Source organism: Aulonocara stuartgranti (assembly GCF_965226115.1).
Source record: "Aulonocara stuartgranti genome assembly, chromosome: 10".
NCBI lineage: Eukaryota > Metazoa > Chordata > Actinopteri > Cichliformes > Cichlidae > Aulonocara > Aulonocara stuartgranti.
In genome coordinates, this window is record NC_138946.1 from 32,456,614 (window position 1) to 32,478,778 (window position 22,165).

At 42.1% G+C, this 22,165-nt stretch overlaps 1 protein-coding gene across 2 annotated transcripts in view; it reads left to right on the forward strand.

Annotated features, from left to right (window-relative positions):
- The window catches only part of dscama (Down syndrome cell adhesion molecule a), a 108,099-nt gene that overhangs the window by 78,483 nt on the left and 7,451 nt on the right, over positions 1-22,165 (forward strand). For both annotated transcript variants that reach the window (XM_082549866.1, XM_082549867.1), the window contains exons 10-24: positions 1,318-1,437; positions 3,017-3,196; positions 12,583-12,779; positions 13,251-13,347; positions 13,452-13,580; positions 13,774-13,941; positions 14,489-14,559; positions 15,776-16,019; positions 16,302-16,448; positions 19,409-19,564; positions 19,957-20,090; positions 20,789-20,942; positions 21,465-21,582; positions 21,724-21,887; positions 21,985-22,083. In XM_082549866.1, coding sequence (XP_082405992.1) covers positions 1,318-1,437; positions 3,017-3,196; positions 12,583-12,779; positions 13,251-13,347; positions 13,452-13,580; positions 13,774-13,941; positions 14,489-14,559; positions 15,776-16,019; positions 16,302-16,448; positions 19,409-19,564; positions 19,957-20,090; positions 20,789-20,942; positions 21,465-21,582; positions 21,724-21,887; positions 21,985-22,083 — 2,178 coding nt within the window. The remainder of the gene's footprint in view (positions 1-1,317; positions 1,438-3,016; positions 3,197-12,582; positions 12,780-13,250; positions 13,348-13,451; positions 13,581-13,773; positions 13,942-14,488; positions 14,560-15,775; positions 16,020-16,301; positions 16,449-19,408; positions 19,565-19,956; positions 20,091-20,788; positions 20,943-21,464; positions 21,583-21,723; positions 21,888-21,984; positions 22,084-22,165) is intronic.

Genomic DNA, 22,165 nt, shown 5'->3' on the forward strand with positions numbered 1-22,165 from the left:
AGGTTATCAGACAATCTGCCGAAGAGGGATTGTGAGCGCTGGCAGCCAAATTACTTCCAGGTGCAGCCTGTCAGTGATGAAGCGGTGACTCCGCCCAGAGGTGGAATCACCAACGCTGTGGAAAAAGCCAAGTTTACTCTTTAACAAGATTTCAGCTGGTAAAGACTAAACTTCAGACAGAAAGGGCCACAAATAAACAGCAACTGCAGTAAAGGCCTGGCAGAACATTAAAAAGTAGGAAGCCCGGCATCTGGTGATGTCCATGAGTTCAAGACTTTGAGTATTAGAACTGAACCCCTTAAATGAAGGGACTGTGTTAAAATGCTTTAGTTCCTCACATTTTTATGCAGTCTTTTTGTTCAACCTTCTGCAGTTCAATCGCATCGGAGTTACTTCATTTCAATGGGCGACCATGGCTCAGGGGGTTGGGAAGCGTATCTGTAACCGGAAGGTCGCGGGTTCGGTCCCCGGGCTCTCTGTCCTGGTTGTTGTGTCCTTGGGCAAGACACTTTACCCTACTGCCTACTGGTGTTGGCCAGAGGGGCCGATGGTGCGATATGGCAGCCTCGCTTCTGTCAGTCTGCCCCAGGGCAGCTGTGGCTACAACTGTAGCTGCCTCCACCAGTGTGTGAATGTGAGAGTGAATGAATAGTGGCATTGTAAAGCGCTTTGGGTGCCTTGAAAAGCGCTATATAAATCCAATCCATTATTATTATTATTATTATTATTCAAATTTGTTGTGGTAAAAAACTTGGAAAAATCAGGAAAAACTTGTCTCTGTCCAAATATATATGGACCTAACTGCATCAATGATCTCAAACGGTGCACATTGTGGGATCATCCTGATAGAGAATTGAACAAACAGCAGCCAGCATCCAAAGACAATCGATGAATGTCCTTCAAGAAGCCGGGAGAACTTTCCCAGAAGACTGCTTAAAGAAACCCACAAGAGTTCAGAATGTCTTCAGCCAGAAGTGGCCCTCTGGGCAGGTTTGTGTGGCTGTATGTGGCCCACAATATAAAATGAGTTTGACATTCCTGCTTTAGCCCTTTAGTAATTCTAAACCTTGTGAGAATTGTATAAACTTTTTTGCATTTATGTATGTTTACACGTTTCAATAAATCACTGTTCCTATTTCCCATTTTCCTGGAAAATGTAAAGAAATGAGGGGTGGCTGCACTTCTCAGGAGTTTAAGGAAGCGGATGTTTGCGGACCACACTGTACTTTCACTTGGTCTTTTTCCCCATTCTGAACTGAAATGTTCCTGTGACTTTTTAGATGTAAAGATCTCACAGTAAGGTTTCTTCACTTGCAGTTCCTCCCAAATTTGTGGTGCAACCTAAAGACCAGGATGGCATCTACGGGAAAGCAGTGATACTAAACTGCTCAGCTGAAGGCTATCCTGTTCCTACGATCCAGTGGGAATACTCTAAAGGTAAACCTGCACAGTTTACACACACGTTGATTACACAGCCGTCTCCCTGAGGTTTGTTGCAAGTGTTGGATGTTTTACATGTTTTCAAACACTTTTAAAATCATTCTCTTGAGTTGAGAAGAGTTGCTGCATTGAAAAATACTGTTATTTATTCATTATTTATTTATTTTACCTACAGCAAGCTTATCCTCTGTTGCCAGCACACCTAATACGATGTCCACAGCCATGAGGATGAATGCATAAAAACCCTCAAGTCAAACCTGCGTTTCAAGGAATAGTTTTCTGTTTCTCTGTAACGAGGAAGTGGGTGTGAAATTATGTAACTGTGGTACTTCACGTGTAACATTTCTCAGCCCAGCTGGACACAACAGCAAAGTTTGAGATATGAGATATAAGATAAAAAAAATGCATAATTAGAGTTTTTAATTCTTTCAGTTAAACTGGCAGCTGCAGAGCAAGAAGACGTGTGTTTAATGGTTTGAGATCTCTGAAGGTTTTCATAACATAAACACATAAAATAACAATGACTTGTTTTTTATTCCTCTTCCATTGGACTAAAGCTGGGCAAACACTGTGCGACTTTTTCAGTCGCGTTTTTCAGCTCCTGCTCAAACAGTACAATTGAATCGCAGAGGTTAGAAGTTCATAGGTCACGATGCAGGCTCTCACACGATACGGCCCGATGCTCTGATGCGACCTGAGTGCTCACACTGTGCATCCATAACATGAAGCTTATAACACAAAATCTGTCTCTCGCTCTCGCTCTCTGTCTTTCACTCACTCAGACACACACACACACACACACACCGTCAACTTTGCTAAATTGCTAATGAAGAAACGCTGACCAGGCAGCTGTGATTGAGCAGCAATGTCCATCCAACTCTTTCCACGGCTGTTGTGGTTGTGATAATGTTGTGAGGCCACATCGAAAAGACTCGGCTGAGCTTGCCAAAGTTGGTCCAAGTTGGAAACTCGGGCCGATCCCTAAAACTGTCGCACGACTGAAAAATCGTCTCCAAATATCGCACAGTGTATGGCCAGCTTAATTTTCCGTCCATCGTTTGGGGGGCGCTGGAGGCTGTTCCAGCTGCTATGGGTGAAGGCAGGGGGACACCCTTGATGGGTCTCTCAAATTCACAGCTACGAGCAATTTAGATTCACCAATTAACCCCACTAGTGGGGGTTAGTGGACTTACGTATAAATGAAAAATTCTGAGATTGCACAATCTCAGTATTTGTAAGACTCTTTCCTCTTTTAATGTCAGTTTTACTGTGTAACAAATGCATTACTATTGTCCCTTACCACCATTTCTCTTTTGAAAACTTCAGATTTACAGTATAGGCTTAATTATAAAAAGGAATTGTGGGATATGTGGTACTCAAACCATACTAGACTAACACTAGCTCATTTGAACCCATAAAACAAAGCCTTACTATTTCTGTAGTATAAATAAAATGCACAAAATGTAATGTTTTTATCTGTAAAGGTTTTCATTGAGACTTTAGCAGGAGCATCGAACAGCAAACTGGACTGCCTCATGCAGTTTACTATTGACAAACCGTGTATTTTCTCTGACAGGCGCTGGAGTCCCACAGTTTAAACCCATCCCCCTCAACTCAGGCTTTCGGATTGAAGTGTTGGTCAACGGCTCTCTGCTCATCAAGCACGTGCTGGAAGAAGACAGTGGTTTCTACCTGTGTAGAGTCAGCAATGACGTCGGGGCCGACGTGAGCAAGTCGATGTACCTCAACGTCAAAAGTAAGTCTGACAGGACGACAGCACCTATTAGAGCCAAAGAATGTAAATTTGGCATGTTTGGTTTTTGTCCTGTTGACTCTCCTCTTTCATGCACCAGCTGCTGGTGCATTAAAACAAAAAGTTAAAGCTAAAGCACAAAGGTTAAGTGAGCTGAACTTCGACAGTCAGTCAGGCCACCAGAAAGATGTCACCACGGTTGCTTGCGCTGTGCTTTCTGCCTGAACGAATCCCACGAAAGCAACGCACACAGCCTCTACACCACATCTCTTGGAGAAAGTACAGCATTTATCTGCTGTGTGGCCAAGGATTTAGCTCCCCTCCATTAATCCCTGAATTCTGCATGCGAGCAAGAGCTGCCATGTGGAAAAGAGGGCTGTGGAATACAGCAAGGGAGTTTGGAAGAAGGAATAGGTTATCCACGTCTTTTCTCCTCATCTCTGTGTCCTATATGTCTTCTATCTTGTCTTTAGTTTAGTAAGTAGAAGAAAATGTTAACTATTTGCTGAGTTGTTTGTGTTCTTGTATAGATAATACACTTTTTAATAGGAATGCTGCCCTCTTGAGGTTGAAAGTCTGTTTAATAAACCATGAGAGCGCATAAATTATTCCAGCGCATCTTCTCAGAAAGAGAGATGTTGAAAGCAGCCTGCAGAAATGGTAGGAATGGTTTTAAGAGCTTCCTTCAAGGTGAAAACAACAACCTCAGAAATAATGTATATGTGAGTTTTACCAAAAAGTACAGTTACTTAACTTTAGCTGGTGATTGTGGATGTGTCCGTGGATGTGTGAGCTCCAACTGCTTTACTGCGGCTCGGCGCTCATTTTGATTGGTTGCTGTTAGATAAAGCTTTTGCCACCACGGCTCTTATCAAGCCCGAGCAGGGTATTCCCTGCTGAGTGTCTAACTGTCTGCCAGCCACAGCCAAATAGGCTCCAACTCCTTTATGACCCCCTCTGTCTGATTGAGGCCCACCATGTCACCTCATAGACAAGTGTGCTCAGAAGCACCAGCTCTCAGTGTAGCTGCGGTTTGGTGTCTTAGGCCATTTGAGTGTGAGTCACGGTTGAATTTTCTTATTGATACTTGAATCCTCACACCTCTGTGAAGTGTTGTGTCTTTAATTTATTTTTTAACACACGTTCCTCAGACCTCAGAGTTCTTGAACTTGGTAAAAATCTGAACCTTTAACTGGAACACAACTCCTTTATTGGGTGGCTGTAGCTCAGGCGGTAGAGCAGGTCATCCACTGATCAGAAGGTTGGTGGTTTGATTCCTGGCTTCCCCTAGTCTACATGCCAAATATCCTTGGGCAAGATACTAACCCCAAATTGCTCTCCGATGCATCCATCGGAGTATGAATGTGTGTGAATGTTAGCTATGAAGCACTTAGAAAGATGTGCTTGTGCGAATGGGTGAATGCACAAGTTGTGTAAAGTGCTTTGAGTACTCTGATGAGTAGAAAAGCGCTATATAAGAACCAGTCCATTTACTTTATCTCTCAAATGTCCTTAAATCATCAGCTGACAAGCTACTTTCTAAATAATCTTTCCCCTTTAGGTTTTCTGAAACTCTCAAAGCTCGGGACGTCATAAGATCATCATTTGCAAAGTGCGTGCTCTAGTCCAGTGTGTATCTTACAAGAGCATCGAGTTGTATAAGCAATATTACAGACTGATTATCATTATGATTAGTATATTGTGGATTTGACATTGATAACCACCAGAAACACCAGAGAAGTACAAGGAGAAAAAATCATTTGTTGACTGTAGCTTTCTCATTTACGCTTACACTTCACTTAAGCTTTGTCAAGCTAAGCCTAACCGGTTTGTAGCATCGTAAACCCAATATCTCCAGGTTGTCAAACTGTGTGAAAAGGCAAAACCTTTATGGAAAAACCGTTGGATGTTGGATTAGATGGTATACATGTTAGAAACTAACAAACGTTTAGTTAGTCTCTGCATTTGGATTACAACTTTGAGTTTCTAACACAGTACACAACCTAATCTCACTGGTTTGAACTCTTTATATAAACCACATTATTTATAACACGTGTCAAACACACTGCAAGATTTGGATTTTTATTTAACAGATTATTTGTCTTTGTCTTCTTTATGTTTGCAGCCCCTCAGGTGCATGCTGTGCTCCTGAAGCATCTGCCCGTTGTTGTGGTAGTTGTCCTGATTTGTGCCTCTTCTGTGCAGTAACCCAAATCTCCCCGCGTGCCAAGGGAGCCACACCTCATCCTCTATCCCGTGTGTGTCTGTGTGTGGACAATGAGCTCATTAACCCGTACAGTTTCTCTCTGTGCTTGACAGAGACGGTGCACCACAGTAATGCCTGAATCTGTGATGTCCTGTACACCGTGTGCTGCCTTTATGTTGTTTATTCAGACCAGCCTACACTAATTGAACAGTGGCAAGCACTTAAGAGGCTTAGGAGCCAATTTGAGAGGCACACAATCTGACGCATGCTGGACCAGTCACGTGATGGACAGACGGCTTGATCTTCACTCACTATTATTGGCCGTCCACATGTGGCTTGATGCATTGGCAAACAATAGATTGAATGAGAAGCTTTAACATATGTAAGCATAGAAATATTTATGGTGAAGATGCTGTCAGTTTTGTGTGCGTGTGGGACACAGGTGAGCAAACAAGCTCATAAGCCCACACAAAGACAGAGATTTCACACAAAGGTGTGCACACTTTACTGTAAAGGCACTGATACAGTGCAGAGCAGTGCAGCCATTACTAAAGAATAATGGGCCAGGCAGCTAATGCAGTGCTTGGGATAGATCCCACTCCACCAGGCTATTGTAGTGGACTGCCTGGGAAATGAATTGCATCTATTGTGATGTCTTTGCTTGGCACTTTCATTGTTATGAGTGTCTGTGCATAGGCTCATGTCTCGTCATAATACACCATGCATCATGCAGGATGAGCACCAACACTACACTAACAGCCAGCAGAAACTGCTCGCGCTCTCTGCCGGGGGAGAGCAAGTGTGTGCACATGCACTCTGTTTGTTTTTCTCTCATAGGCTTCCTTATTTGAGTAGTAATCACTTTTTGTCCTGTGTGGCGGCTTGAATGAATGATTTTTATGTCATTTACAGTCAAGCATCTCTACCTACAAAACAGATGCTATTCAGTCAATTCATTACCAATCCACAACAGATGCTATCAGAGGCGGTCAACAGCCACTCAGTGTTTATCAGGGCCAATTAAAACCAATCAAGCCTGTTAGACATCATAATGCCTGCAGACGCAGTGATGAAGCGTCACTCGAGTGCAGTGCTAAATGGTCTTATGGTCGCGGAGCAGTCTCAAGCACAGAATCCTCTTGGGGCCGGGTTTTAAAGAGACTTTCATCTAAATCCAAAACAGTTTAGTTTTCTGCTGTCTTTGATCAGGAAATGAATCTTAAACAAAGACTTGTTTTTCAGTGAAGAAATAAATTCTTCTTTTTAAAAAAAGAAGCTTTGTACAGGATAAAAAGTCTGCAAGTAATTCTGAAAGTTCTCTTGATACCTTTTGGGACTCACCGCATCACTTCCTGTTGCTTTTACTCTCAACACAGTGCAAACCTGTAACAGACCTTGGAGGTTCAGGCTGGATTCACTGGGTAAACAGAAGTGGTCGACTGCAAGAACTGCAGTATATTTTCAGTGTATAAGAAAGTATGAGCCTTGTTTTGCACACTCCACTAGTCAGTGCTGGTAAGTTGTCTACTTTGCTGGATTTAAAGTAGTCAGCACTTTTTTTTTCTAAATGAATTTTAGAGAAATATTAAGCCCAGTTTAACCCTTGGACCAGTTAAAAGTGTGACTGTGAAACAAAGAAGTTCCCTTGACTCTCATTGTGTTTATTGAGCCTACTTGCACTAAGCCACTGTTCCAGTGTGCAGGCCTATATTTGCTATCATGCTTCACGTCCAAGCCAATTGTGCAGCTAAAGGAATTATTTCAGTACATTGCAGGCAGCCAGTGAACCAGTCATCACCGCAGCACAATACCCCACGTCAAGGCTGCCTCTTCCCCAGCGCCCACTTACAGTGTGCCCTCAAGGCATAAAGCTAGATGCATCTCAGCTTGTCTTTTCTTGTCAGCCCTTGTGGCCCCATTGAGCCGGGGTGCCTTTTGGCTCACATTAGCCAGGCTGCCTGTGTAGAATGTAGACTAGCATCCCAGTGTTCACACCACGGAGGGATCCACAGCTTGTATTTGTGGAGAAGCCGGCTCACCGTAAGTCTTCTTGTTAATTCAAAGGTTTCACTTTTTAAAAGCAGCTATTACATCAATCACACAAGAGATGCTGTATACCAAGGAAAAAACGGATCGTCACCACGACTGATGTAAACAGTACCCTCCCAAGAGAAATTCACACCAGGATCCATACAGGAGAGGTGCCACTTTAATTATTACGGTGTGAATGAGAGGTGATCCCTGATAAGTGCAGCGCCAACACAGCAGTCAAACTTTTCTTAAAAGCCATTAACGATGGCATAGTTTTCTTTTTGCAGGATGTACAAAGTGAAGCTTGGTGTCCGTGTCCATTTTATTGTTATTAACAAATAAATAAATAAAAGTAATCCTGCTTCACCACCTCTCACATCTCATTGATCCTCTGAGACGGTGTGACTGCTTTCTTTCTTTGATCTCATATGAATAGCCCCACGCCGACGTAGCCATTCACCCATAATTATATGTTAGTATTATTCTCCTGACTCCACCATTTGGCTAATTCTGTTTTCCACATCGCTAACACCAGCAGTTACAGGCATTAGAAACATTTTCTTTTTTTGTGTTGTCTTTTATTTCTGCATTGCGACATTCGGGGTGTGATTGTGTAATCATCATCATGCTCCCGTGGAAATCAATGGCAGGTCTGCGTTCTATTCCTGGCTACTACAAATGGCCCTATTTCTAAGAGTACAGACGAAGGAGAGAGCGCGAGAGAGAGAGGAGGCAGGCAAGGAGAGGAGAGGAGAGGAGAGACTGTCCGATGCTGGTTGGCATGGTAACCTGGCCAGGTGAAAGGGAGCCTGGGAGAAGGGGGAGAGGGAGGGGGTGGGGTGCTTTTGTCTCAGGGGAGTAGCCTATCAGCAGCCAGCCTATCCCCCACAATCCCCTGCAGGCTTAAGCGTATCATCACTGCCCTCTGGGTTGCTGTGGAGGAACAGGGCTCTCCTCACCTCCACATAAAAGACACAATGTGCAGTGCAGTAAACATACACAACGCAGTCCACTGTTTCCTCTCTCGAATGCTCATGCCTTCCTTCAGCCTTCCTTGGCAACATGTCACATCTTACTGGTTCCTACTGGAGACCAGTATGTAAGCGGTTTTCCTGTGTGTGTGTGTTTGTGCATGACTCTAAGCTCTTTATGTGTGCTTGAGTTCATCATGTCATTGTGTGTTTGTTTTTGTTTAATGATATGTACAATCCGTCTTTTCCAGACATCTGCACGCACACCTCCAGTTATGTTTAGAGCTGAATTAGGCATCGGGGAGCCGGTGCTTTCTGACACAAGGAGATACCCTTTTCCCACCATCTGTCCTCTCATTCTCTTTTTCTTTCCTCCCTCTGTCCACACTCCTTCCCCTGGTTCTGTTTCCATAATTCTGCTGGATATTAAAGAAATATATCAACACAACAATTACGAGGCCATAAAATGAGCCTCGGGGCTGGCGCAGCTGGGCTGCTCACACACAGGGTTGTACACACATACATTTACATAGACACAAGCTGCATACGCCTCATCTCAGAGGCCTCTTCATGGTGCAGAGGCACTCCTGCTTTTAAAGAAATGTTTGCTTTTGTCTTTAATCTCAAATCAGGATTTCCTATTTCATTAATGTGGGAAAAAATAATAAAAAAATATATTATCCCAAAAATGGAACCTTTGGGGGGGTTGTTCCACAGTATTTTAAAATTTGAAAAGGCTGCCAAAAATTTCATCCAATGTTTTCTGTGCATTTCAAACAGCAAATAAATGTAAATTTTCTTTGTCTGCTGTACCCAACTAAAGCACTGGTTTCTACTGGTGAGCCTCTCCGAGGTGGAGCAGCTGCTCTGATTATTTTTTGTTCGATCAAAAAACTTTAGGTTTAGCTTCTACAAAGACTAGTTTACATATACATTCATTAATTTTTTCCTCATTGGTTTCCTGTCACATCAGTTACTGTTGTTGCTTGGAAAACAGGAACTGCTACTGAGGCATTTAGGAAACATTTGTAAATTGGAACTACAAAAGAAAAAAAACCTGTAAAGGGCACAGCGATAGTTTGTGTACAAAAACCTGAGCTGCTTCTCGTGTTTTTGTTTTTTTTTACCTTGCTTCCAATGATCCAAAACTTTTTGGCATTTTTGTAAAGTGCTCTCGAGCGATAGTTCCCCCGGCTTTCTGACTGAAGGTCTTTCGATTCATGTTGGAGATCTTATCAAAACTGATGAAATTATAAATGCAGAAAAGTACCATCAGATTTTTATCCACCATGCAATACGATCTGGGAAGTAACAATTTCATTTTTCAGCATGGATCCAAACACACTGTCAATGCAATAAAAGCAAACCTGGATAGAACATCACACGATGAAAGACTGATAGTCATGGATTGGCCCCCCAGAGCTTGAACCGCAACATTATTGAAGTACATAGTCTTGACAGTTAATGGAACAGAATGCTGCCTTCTGTAGTGAACTTTCTAGTGTTTAAAAGCTGGATCCATGTCAGGAAAACATTATAAGTAAACTCTACCAATTCTGCTGCCGGTCAAATATACGACCAGAATCATACCAGCGGCTCGTTGATGGCTACCAAAACCATCTGGTCGAACTTGCTAAGGGACACTTAATCATATATTAGTGGTGTATGTATATATTTGAGCCTGAATGTCTCATTTTTGATTAGTGGAAATCCCAAAAAATTTTAAAGTTGAGCACCCAGAAGACATTGTTAAAAGCCCCAAATTACTGTTACAGTCCTGCCCATGATGAGTGAACGTAAACGTCTACACAACTGTATAATGATGCTCTTGTGATGAGCGTAGTTTCAATGTTTCTTTACAAAATGCCAGATACTAAAATATCTTAAAGTTTACAGTACACAGGTATTCTCCACACCTGATGAGCCGAGCCTTCTCAGTCTCTTCGTTGCCCTTCCTTTTTGTCGCCTAGCGTAGTATCCCACTGTGCCAGGAGTGTCAACAACACGGCCCCGTGCCACCTCGGAGCCACTTACATGGCGAAATGAAAGTAGCTGTGCTCTCAAACGATAACGTTTACATAAAGCCGGAGAGGTTATTTATTTCCCCTCACTTTTCCAAATGTGTCTCACAAAAAATTCATACTTGTCATGCAAAATAAATCAGCGTTCTTTTCCAGAGCCGAGCCTCAAATGGCGGCAGAGTGAATAAGAGATGAGGCTTAAATGTTCGCAACCTCTTGCCTGACACGTCCCATCAGATCAGCAGAGTAACGCTTTGTGTGTGTGTATGTGGGGGGGGGGGGGACGCAAAATGAGAGCGAGCACACGTGTTGGCGTGCATGCGCAGGCAGAGGTGTGTTTATGTGTGAGAGCATCTGGGAGTGGAAGGTTGTTATACACTCTGCTGTGGGTGTAATGAGCCATGTACAGTATGTCGTTAGTGTACATTTAGTGTGGTGTCTTCAGAGTGTTGTTAGAGCATAACTGTACCACTTAGTACCCTACGATGCACGCCAGAGCTGTGCGCTGCCATCAACACAACATTACAGGTTTTATATCTGCTGTTTCAACAAAACACACGTGAAGCTTCGTGTTTTTTTCTATTTATTTATTTTTGCTTTCAGCTTTTATCGTATTTTAATATAAAATTTACAAAATGAATACTAAACATTTTTGCAAAACTAAAAAAACAACGTTTGCTCTGTAAGAAGTTCCAGAAAAGGAATTCGTTCATTTTTATTTCATGATGTTTATGTTTAGGACAGCAGAGTCATCAGCTGCTCCTCACCTTCCAGCCAATCATAGGCCTGCCTGTTAACTGTGTTATTTGATTGTTTATGCTTTTTTTACTACATAGTGCATCTTTAACTGAGGAACATCTTTCTGATAGATATAATATTACATTGAATATAATGAAATCATAGTGTCAGTTTACTCTGAATGGGTTTTAGGTATTTTAGGCTTACAGTGTTAAAAGGAGCTATAAGAGCAATTAGTTCCCAAGTAATCGCTTGCTTAAAGAGGCAGAGGTGAAGGGATGAGGACTAGCAGAAAGTACAGATATCACTATTGTTGCGCCTCCTCGAGGGCGTAACAACAACACAACAACTCCAGAAACCCAGTACAAGTGTTATACGCTGAGACAAGTTTAATGGCAGCTTTCTCACAAAAGCAATGACCCAAATTCATAAAACAAATGTTGGGGAGAAAGGGACAGTTGGGTTGTGCCAAAAAAAACCCCACAAAAAAGACAAAACCAAAACGTAGCTGAGCTCTTACCCCAGAAAAACAAGGAAGGAAAAAAGTCCACAACTCAAAACAAGCTCAAAAATGACATGGGTGGCACCAACATACTTACCTAAGAAAACATGCAGCCTGCAGACACGTGACACTATTGAACATACTAAATACATGTTTCACTCTTCTTGCGTTCTTTCTCTTCTCTTGAGCTTTCAAGCATGAACAGCCTGTTTAAGGTCACGCCGACGCATCACAGTGGAATTTAAGTCCAGATTTTGAAACCTTTTTATCATTATTGTTGTATAAATTGTAATTACCAACACAGTTTTTTTATGATTTATGTTTCCACTAGAATGCCCAAGGTCTTCAACTGAAATATGGAATATTGAAATACTCAAATATAAAAAATGTAAAGAACTACTAAAGCACATTGTTATTTTTTCTTTATAAACATGCAAAAATACAGTTATTTCCTTTATTTTTTTTCTTGTTTTTTATGGCATGTGGTCTGATCATTTTTTAAACTGCATATATATATATATATATATATATATATATATCCCTCAAGCTCCCAGGCCTCTGGTAGAGGACCCGAGCTTGAAGGATAAACCGCCCGCAGGGGCGTGCTGGGTGTTTTTATATATATATATATATATATATATATATATATATAAGCACATACTGGTTTAAAGCTCTTTCTCACACTACATTTGAACATTTATTCGAAAATTGATACAACAGACGGGCATCAGTAGATCTTATATGCCTACATATTTATATCAATACTGATACCACAACAATATCTTGTCAATACAAAATATCAATATCTTAATTAAAAGTTGTTGTTCCTTTGAACAACAGCTGGTGTTTACAGAGTACCGATGTCACCTGTGAAATGAAACGAACAAAATCTTTTTCTCTCCACTTTGTCTTCACACCAGTCCCCGCTATGATCACGTCCTACCCCAACACCACATTGGCCACGCAGGGCGAAGAAAAGAAGATGAGCTGCACGGCCCACGGTGAGAAACCCATCATGGTGCGCTGGGAAAAGGAGGAACGCATCATCAACCCTGAGACCAGCCGTTACGTGGTTTCTGTCAAGGAGGTGGGCGATGAAGTCATCTCCACCCTGCAGGTAGGAGGCTGAAGTGGTCAGTCTGAGATTATATTTTGTTGGTGTATGATGATGGTTTAATATTTGGCGCAGTTTCCATGTGAGTTAAATTAGATTTAAACCTAATCTAATTGTTAGACTGTATTTAAAGATGGATACTGTATGTTTGCCATCTATGGGGATGTGCTGGGATGAATCTGTAGCATCGTCACATCATTACAGACATAAGAACAAAGGGAATATTGTATTTTTACATTTACATTCAAGGCCACAAACATTCAAAAGCCAAAAACGATGGGAAACAATTTTCTAAATGATGTTTCACATCCTGCCAAGATCCTTACGCTGAGGCAACATCCCAAAATAAAAAGATACAACAATTATTCTCACTTTGTTGCTTCGGCAATACTAATGGACCAAAAGGCATCCATTAGATGTATTATTCTACACCCATTCATTATTCACGTCCTGTCGTTCCTCTGCATCCACTAGATCATGCCCACAGTGAGGGAGGACTCCGGCTTCTTCTCCTGCCATGCCATTAACTCTTTTGGTGAAGACAGAGGAATCATACAGCTCACGGTACAAGGTATAACTTCACCAGACTGAAATGCTCAAATAAAGCCATAGATCCTTTTAAGCCTCACAATAATGCATCCTCCAGTAACACTGAGTTAACTTTGGGCCTTGTAGAGCCCCCGGACCCCCCAGAAGTGGAGATCAGAGAAGTGAAAGACAGAACCATCGCACTGCGTTGGACGATGGGGTTCGATGGCAACAGTCCAATAACAGGCTTTGATATTGAGAGCAAGAATAAATCAGGTACAGTGAAGCTCATTTGAGTCCATAATTACAACATACTGGTGTAATACCAATCTGGAAAACAGCTAAGCCAGTAGAGAGACGTGAATTATCAGTGCATTCATTTAATCTCAAAGCTATAATTTAATGCACTTAGCCTGATTTGACCTCTTGAGTTCAGGCCCACCAATAAAACTTGGCCTTTCCCCCTCAGCCTCCTGGGATACTGCACAGAAGACCAAAGACGTCTCCCCTCAGCTCAACCAGGCCACCATCATCGACCTTCATCCTTCGTCCACCTACAACATCCGCATGTTTGCCAAGAACCTGATTGGGAAGAGTGAGGCCAGCAATGAGCTCACCATCACCACTGATGAAGCAGGTGAGAATTAAGAGATTGAATCCCTCACAAAGCCAAATGCATTCTGTGCTGTTTTTCTCTGCAGAACTAAATAATGCAAGCACGCAATTATCTGATTTTCAGGACTGTGAATAATGTACAGTAAGACAAAACTCGGTGTAGCAAAAACGCACGATGAAAGACAACAATCAGAGTGTGACCAACGAATTAGAGACAGGAGGCAAAAGGAGGTGAAGAGCCAACTGTGTCACTTCATTAACAGCCCGGTGACATCAGCCCATCGGCTCTGATGCATTATTGAACACACGCTGACCCTGCACTAAAAGCAAAACTTTTCAATTAGCAGCCTCGGTAGTAAATGTCACACTCTGGTCAATAGAGAAAAGCAGGAGGGAAATTACCCCCCCCCCCCCCCCCCCCCCCAGTGCTCCCCACTCTGGCAGCCTCCCCTCACCCTCAGCAGCCACCTACATATACAAGCTCCATATATTTATCCACAGCCTCACTCATTCAGTTGGTTCGATGTGCACACTTTAATCAGACGTTTATGTCGTTGACATGATCTCAGCTCCTGATGGTCCACCTCAGGATGTGCAGCTGGAAGCCCTCTCCTCCCAGAGCATCCGAGTCACATGGAGGGTGAGTTCAGCTGATCCTGTGTGTTACCATAGACTGAATGTGTGCAGTCTTTAGCTGTATACATATAGATACAGATTTATCTCCAAATCCAGTGCTGTTCTCTCCACTGTGTCCATAAGCATTTAACCTGCTGCTCCTGTGGATTAGCTCAGCAGCGAGCAGAGTAGCTCAGCTCAGGTGTTTCTTTATTTTACTTTGAGGATTTGAACCAGTTTGCTGTAGGATATTTTATTACTCTGCTTTTTCAGAAGAAGTTACAATATTTGCATCTCTCATCTGCTTAGTTGAAAGTCGGAGAATCCATTAATTTGCAATGTGCAATAACATGTGGTCTTGTTTAAAGCTTGCATTGTTGTATTTCAAAGCAATTCAATTCATGCATCCACGTCATGCTTTCACAAATGGCACACTGCTACGCTTTAAATCAGCGGTCCCCAACCCCCGGGCCTCGGACCGGTACCGGTGCATGAGTCGTTTGGTACCGGGCCGCGAGAGTTGAAGCTCAGGTGTGAAATGTATAGTTTTCAGGGTTTTTATCGGTTTTCAGCGTTATTTTGTTATCGTTTTTATCGTTAACTCTGTTTTCCTGGGTCTTTTCACGTGTGTTATGAATAAATCTTCTTTTTTTCGGTACCGGTACTAGTTTTATTTTGTTGTATTTATCCGCGACACCTTAAAGGCCGGTCCGTGAAAATATTGTCGGGCATAAACCGGTCCGTGGCGCAAAAATGGTTGGAGACCGCTGCTTTAAATGGTAAAAAAGTGCACATTTTCTCTCAACCAGCAAAAAGAAAAGGTTTGTGCTGGTGCTTCAGTTCTCCCAGTAAATGATTAAGAAAGACAAACAGAATGATTTGAATATAAATCATTTGCAGCATTACAACATTTTCTTTTCCTTCAGCAGAATGAGGAATGCATTTGGATGCATCACCTACTTGGTGTCATGTATCGTTACACCTTCTTGTTTCCTGCCCGTACTGACCATTCAGACCTAAATACGCCCTTAATGCATTTTTGATTGTGTTTTGGTAGGTTGGGTGTTACAAACAAGATGGATTTCATTACCAGATGTGAACAACACATGATAGGAGCATGAGTGGAAAAAATCTGATTAACTGACAAATTATCTGTGTGTGTGCTAGCACTCCCTCGTTAGCACAGTGTATATTTAATTCAGCCAGAAAATCTCTAATGAGTGTTGTCATTTTTCTGCCAGCCGCCCAAAAAGCACCTCCAAAATGGGGCCATCAAAGGCTACCAGGTAGGCTACAGGGAGTACAGCTCAGGAGGAAACTACCAGTTCAGTGTGATCAGCGTGGAGACCACAGGGGACAATGCAGAAAGCCTGGTGTTGGATAATCTGAAGAAGTTCACCCAGTATGGAGTCGTGGTGCAAGCCAGTAACAGCGCTGGGACGGGGCCGTCTTCCACCGAGGTGGCTGCTACCACACTGGAGGACGGTAAGAGGGGAGGAAATAAAACTATTCTTATTATTTGCAGTTTCACATCAACATTTTAATGAATGAGAAATGTTGTACGCAGAAAATGAGACAAAACCCTTGATCTAAATACAGCACGAATACATTTGGAGTATCGCATTACAAACACAGCTGTGAAGGAGCCAGGTAGCGTGGTTTAATGTTGCAGCTATTTGTGAGGATGTAACACAACCTAGTGGAGATCACTGGGTATTACGTGTGTTGTCAGTGTTTGTTTTTATACTCTGGGTTTTTTCTACTCAGTGCCCAGTCGTCCCCCAGAGAACGTCCAGGCCGTTGCGACTTCCCCAGAGGTCATTTCACTATCCTGGCTGACGCCTCCTAAAGAAGCTCTGAATGGCAACTTGCTGGGATTCAGGGTTATCTACTGGGCCAACCTGCCTGATGGAGGTACACGCGCACACACACACACACACACACACACACACACACGAGAGCATGCAAACCTGAGTTTAGATTAACATGCATTTTACAAAAATGCATCTCAGTCTCCAGAAATCTGCACTTCCTCCTCAAATAGAGTATAATTATAAACTATTCCTGATAGCATTTCTTTCATGAAAACATATACACACACAGGTTGGTGTGATCTGCACTACTATGAGTCTGCTTCCAATCAGAGCAGAGGTGGATAACCCTGTCCGATGCACCTGTGCAGGGGGCACACCTAGCCTGCTAGCATGTCTGAAGGATCAGTGTGTGAGCTAAGAGCCAGATCAAGCCACAAGTCAGAGAGAGCTGCGTTCCCTGGACAAGGATCACCTGATCTGTTAGCACAAGTGCAGTCAGTGGATAAAGAAATGTCAAGAAATGTAGGTCAAAGTCATAACATCCAACAAGGATGAAGGGGCATCCGTTTTATAATTATTTAATACATCTGTTCATTTAATATGTTTCCATTTAACATTTTAATATGCTAAAGATTTGTATTTCTATTATTTTATCCAACCACGGTCTTTATTGTTTATTTCAATTCAATTCAGCTTTGTTCAGTCACCTCTAAGCACCTCTAACAACCTCTATGAGCAAGCACTCGGTAGTAGTGGGGAAGGAAAAACTCCCTCTTAGCAGGAAGGACAACCATCTGCTGTAATTCCTGCATTCTTGTGGACTGATGTTCTAATTTGTTAGTAGCTACAAACAGATAAAAAAAATAGGGATGAAGCTAAGATTTGTGCATAAAACATTTGATTTGTTTGTGTCGGTGAATGAGGCCCGCTGTTTTCTTACATTTAGATCCCCACACTGAGCCTAGACCAAATAGTTTTACTTGACCAGTCCACATCCAAGGACACTCTGACAGCTTCACTGTGGTTTTGGAGCGTGTTGCCCAATTACAGCAGACTTAGTGGTCCTAGTATTCTGAGATGTCCTTGGGCAAGATATTGTTGATGCCAATGGCAGGCCATCACTTCTGAGGCTATTACTGTAAATATGTGCACGTGTAAAAAGATTTATAGAATTGCTAAGGTTAAGCAGTGCTCTAAGTTACCATCCTGACATGCCGGCTCAAAGCGTTACTGCGTGTGACTTTTTCTTGGTCATTAGAAACAAGTAGCTTTTAGTGTAGATACTCAGATGGATTTTTAAGGCATGGCATAACCTTCACTGCTGGCCAACAGGCTGTATGCTGATGGAAGGCGGACAGCATAGCATGGCAGTGTCAGCCAGATTGCTTGTGACAGCATGATTACCTTTGCCCCTTGCACTGTCACATCACATTGGCCTGCCTACAGAACATGAACGCTCAAGACTTGACAGCCATGGCTAGTTTGCATGGTAACAGTGAATGTATTCTCAAAGCTACATTAAAATGCTATTATTTGTAAATATTTGTGTTTTTAATTTTTTATATATACTGCAGCCTAACAATTAATATATTGAGCTGTTTATTGCACTCAGTGCCAGACAAGTGTAGTACATCAGGATGATGGAATAATCTCATTGACCAGCAGAGGGAGTTATAGAACCTGCAGCGGTGCAGGCTGTGCCGGTGTTGCAGTTTGTAAGACAAGAACAAACTGGATGTTATGACTTTGTTCATTTGTTTTTGTTTTTGTTTTTTTGTAAATACTTCTGTTGAGTAAGAGAAATCAAAGTATCTAAACTCTAAAAGACAACAGAACTGAATTTTTGAATACTCTGCCAGTGATTTTCCTGCTTATTCAGTCTATTTTTTCTCCATAATGTCAGCAAAACAGTTAAAAAATTAGAATGTAACATATTCAAATTGCTTCTTTTGTCTGACCAACAGCCTAAACAGCCAAAAACTATTATCTTCAGCAATTATGTCAAACAATGAACAGCAGCAAGTCATCACACCATCTGCAAATATCCTTTTGGCTCGGAAAAACAATTAATCCACCGTTCGAATCAATTAAAGTCACGGAAGAGCTGCAGTTATCTCGCAGTTGCAGGCACCAGAAAAATACGGGCCTCTGATTATTGTCACTTTTCTTTATCAGGATGTGGTTCCAGTTTGATGCAAACATAATTTTTGATTAAAAATTTTTTTTTTTAAATTTTTGTTCCTGGATATGAAGACTGTGGGCCAGACACAGACAACCACAGTCTTGGTTAACCTGTACATCCTATTGTGTTTTTCAAGTGTTTTAAACGCTCTCCTCCTTAATGAGGAGAAGAGCAGTAGCTGGGGGTCCGTTATAGATCTCTGGAGTGAAATGAAAAACTAGAACTGTGGACGAGAACACATTGTGGTGAAGGAATACAGACACATTGAGGTGTTGATAATCCAGAAGTTAAGAGCTGAGGGAACCATGTACGCTTGGATCCAGACTTGTTTAAATTTTGTGACTGAATATGAAATCATCTCAGGCTGTGCTCGCTTAGGCCTGATATTACTTTTATGTATTTGAGCCTCTATATTTTAGTAGTCACATGTTTGGACCAGTGGCAGCCTGTCACATAACGGGATTATTTACAACAGGAGACATTATGGGGATTTTTGTTTTCCACAAAAATTATTCAGGAACCAGAATATTCTTACATATACTGAAGCCCGATTTAATACTGCTGTCAGTGTGTTTAGAGGATAAATCTGAATTTAAACAAGTTCAGAACCTAAACATATAACTGTTTAGGTTAACAAAGAAAGACTTTTAAGTTTCCTGAAGATGTCTCCAAGGTCCTTAGATTACCATGACCTGGATGAGTGAGAGCCTACACAGACATTATATGTGCAGTTACCGTATTCTCAGTCTCATTTTTTCCAGTTGATCCAGTCAAACATAAACAGTTTAACATGTCAGAAGTGAACAGAGATGTGTAGACACCACGCTGATTTATTCACTATTCTCCAAACTCATCTTCTTCTGTTTTCTGTTGGCCAGAGCTCGGAGAGATCAGGAACGTGACAACCTCTAAGCCCTCACTGGAGCTGGATGGATTGGAGAAATATACCAACTACAGCATCCAGGTGCTGGCCTTCACCAGAGCTGGTGATGGTGTCCGCAGTGAACAGATTTACACCCGCACCAAGGAGGACGGTAGGCCGATTAAGTCACCTCTCCAAATAAAAAGGCAGCTGTCAGGTTGTAGTGAGCTTCTGTCATAGAGGTTGTTTCATGGTCAGGTTATGCTAAGATCTGTGCTAAAGTGAATTTGACTCACTGCCTCAAGGAATTACAATATCTCCCCTCTTTACACTAAATGTCAGTTTTTCTAGACCAACAGTATTTTACTGGGATAAAAATGAGGCAGGATCCTAAATATACTTAAGTAGAGAGCAGTAAGTCTCGCATGCAGCAGAGAGAATATGTTATGTGGCCATCTGTTATCTAGCTGTATAATCAGTGTAAAAAGAGCCATAAAAATCTTTCAAGTATTAATATTAGCTTAATGTACGGAGTATATCAACTAAATTATCTCATGCTTTCAGTTCCCGGTCCTCCGGCGGGGGTAAAGGCAGCAGCTGCATCCAACTCAATGGTGTTCGTGTCCTGGCTTCCTCCTCTCAAAGTGAACGGCATCATCAGGAAATACACCGTTTTCTGCTCCAACCCACACCCCACGGTAAAGCACATCAACAAAGTATCATTCAAAAAGACAATGTTACACTGTTACACATTGTTGCAACATTGTTTGTTCGTTTTTTAATTCAAGTTCCGGTTTTAGAGCTAGCTAACCAGGAAGATAACCAGGAACCTGGAGCTTCGGCTCAAAGCAAAGATGACTTATGTTTGTTTAATAATTACAGTAAAAGTAAAGTAAAAACAAAAGTTTACAAAAAACAGAAATAATTAGTAATTGTGTGGGTTTCTTTAGCTTTAAAGAGCTTTACACCTGCTCAGCATAATGCTACAGCACCCTAAGTTTTCATAGCCCTGCATATCAGGACATTTAGAACCATTTATTTATTACTATTTGAAGCATATATCACACAAGAAACTGTAAATATGTGATGTGTCCTAAAGATGTGTGTACACACAAGGCATGAACATGTGAAACACAAATATTTGTAGCACCTAAACAACTATAACATTTGCAGAGGTGTACAAAAAAATCACAGATAGTGAATAAATGTGAACTCTGGCCAGTATAGTTTGAGCTGTTTGAGAACTGGTCGTGGACAGCATCAGTCCAGCTGGGTGCAAACACGATATTTGTTCATTACTGGTTTGGGCTCAATAGAAAACATCAGCATGTGTAGTTTTACCCCTGAGTGTTTTTTTATGCACTGGAGTCATTTATGAACGTCCTCCCTCCTCCAGGTGAGCAGTGAGTTTGAGGCGGCCCCAGATGTATTCTTCTACCGCATCCCCAACCTGAGCAAAAACCGTCAGTACAGCGTCTGGGTTGTTGCAGTGACTGCTGCGGGCCGTGGAAATGCCAGCGAGATCATCACTGTCAAACCCATGGCTGAGGGTCGGTGGAGCTACTCTCTTATAAAATGTGCTTTTCAATGCTGAACAGCTCTCTGTTGCCTGGTATCACGTTTGTGAGCTCGAAGTGCAAAGTGGATGCGTAAAATGTGCAGTTTGGGTAAAAATGACTCTTAAGACAAGGAGCATTACTAAATGGGAATAATGCTGCATTTGGCCCTGGGAACATGTTGCATGTTCTGTAAACGCAGATAAGCTGATGCATATACCAACAGGTCTTTATTGTCTGGAGTCAGCTCCTATATTAAGCGCCCGCTGCAGAGCTTTCTGGTCTTGCACTGTGCATATCTAATACCAGTTTGTAGTTACGATTCTTTCTATTGCTCCCCTGTAGAAAGTTGCAATAATTGTCACAGAAATGTATTCTTCACTAGTTTCTTTAAGAAGTCTGTCAGGTTAGACATGTGTGAGCACACCTTAAGTTAAATTCTCCATCTGAAATATTTAAACAGGAACACATGTCTTTGAATTTCACTGCAGGCTGATCAGTTGTGTGTTTTTGCAGCTCCGGCTCGGATCCTGACCTTCAACAGGACCGTAACGACCCCCTGGATGAGGGACATCTTGCTGCCTTGTAAGGCAGTTGGTGATCCTTCACCAACCATCAAGTGGCTGAAGGAGATGTGAGTAAAATACTAATCACTGAGGATCACTGAGGATCTTTTCACAGCTGAATATTTGTGGATATTGTCTCCTTAAAATATCCAGTGTCTGTGTGGCACACTAGAAGCTGAAAGTTAATCGTAAATGCATCTCTGCCTCAGCAACGGGACCCCAGCACCCGTTGTGATTGACAGCCGGCGCAGCGTCCATACGAACGGCAGCCTCGTTATCCGCACAGTGAAAGCAGAGGATTCTGGGAACTACACATGTGTGGCCAGTAACAGCTTTGGGCTGGACAAGATTGTCCTAAACCTCCAGGTTCAAGGTGAGAATTACAACATGGGCAGAAAGACAAAAGAATGACACGTTATCATCTTTTTCAGTGCTAGATTTCTTTCTTTAAATCCTGCTGTTTCCTTCAGTTCCTCCTGACCAGCCTCGCCTCACAGTGACCAAGACAACCACCACCTCCATCACCCTCTCCTGGATCCCAGGAGATAACGGTGGCAGCTCCATTAGAGGTCAGAGAAATTCTGCCTGTCCTTCTCTGTCACTGCTTTTTTTACCATTTGATTTACATTCATGTCTCCATCTGTGCCACCT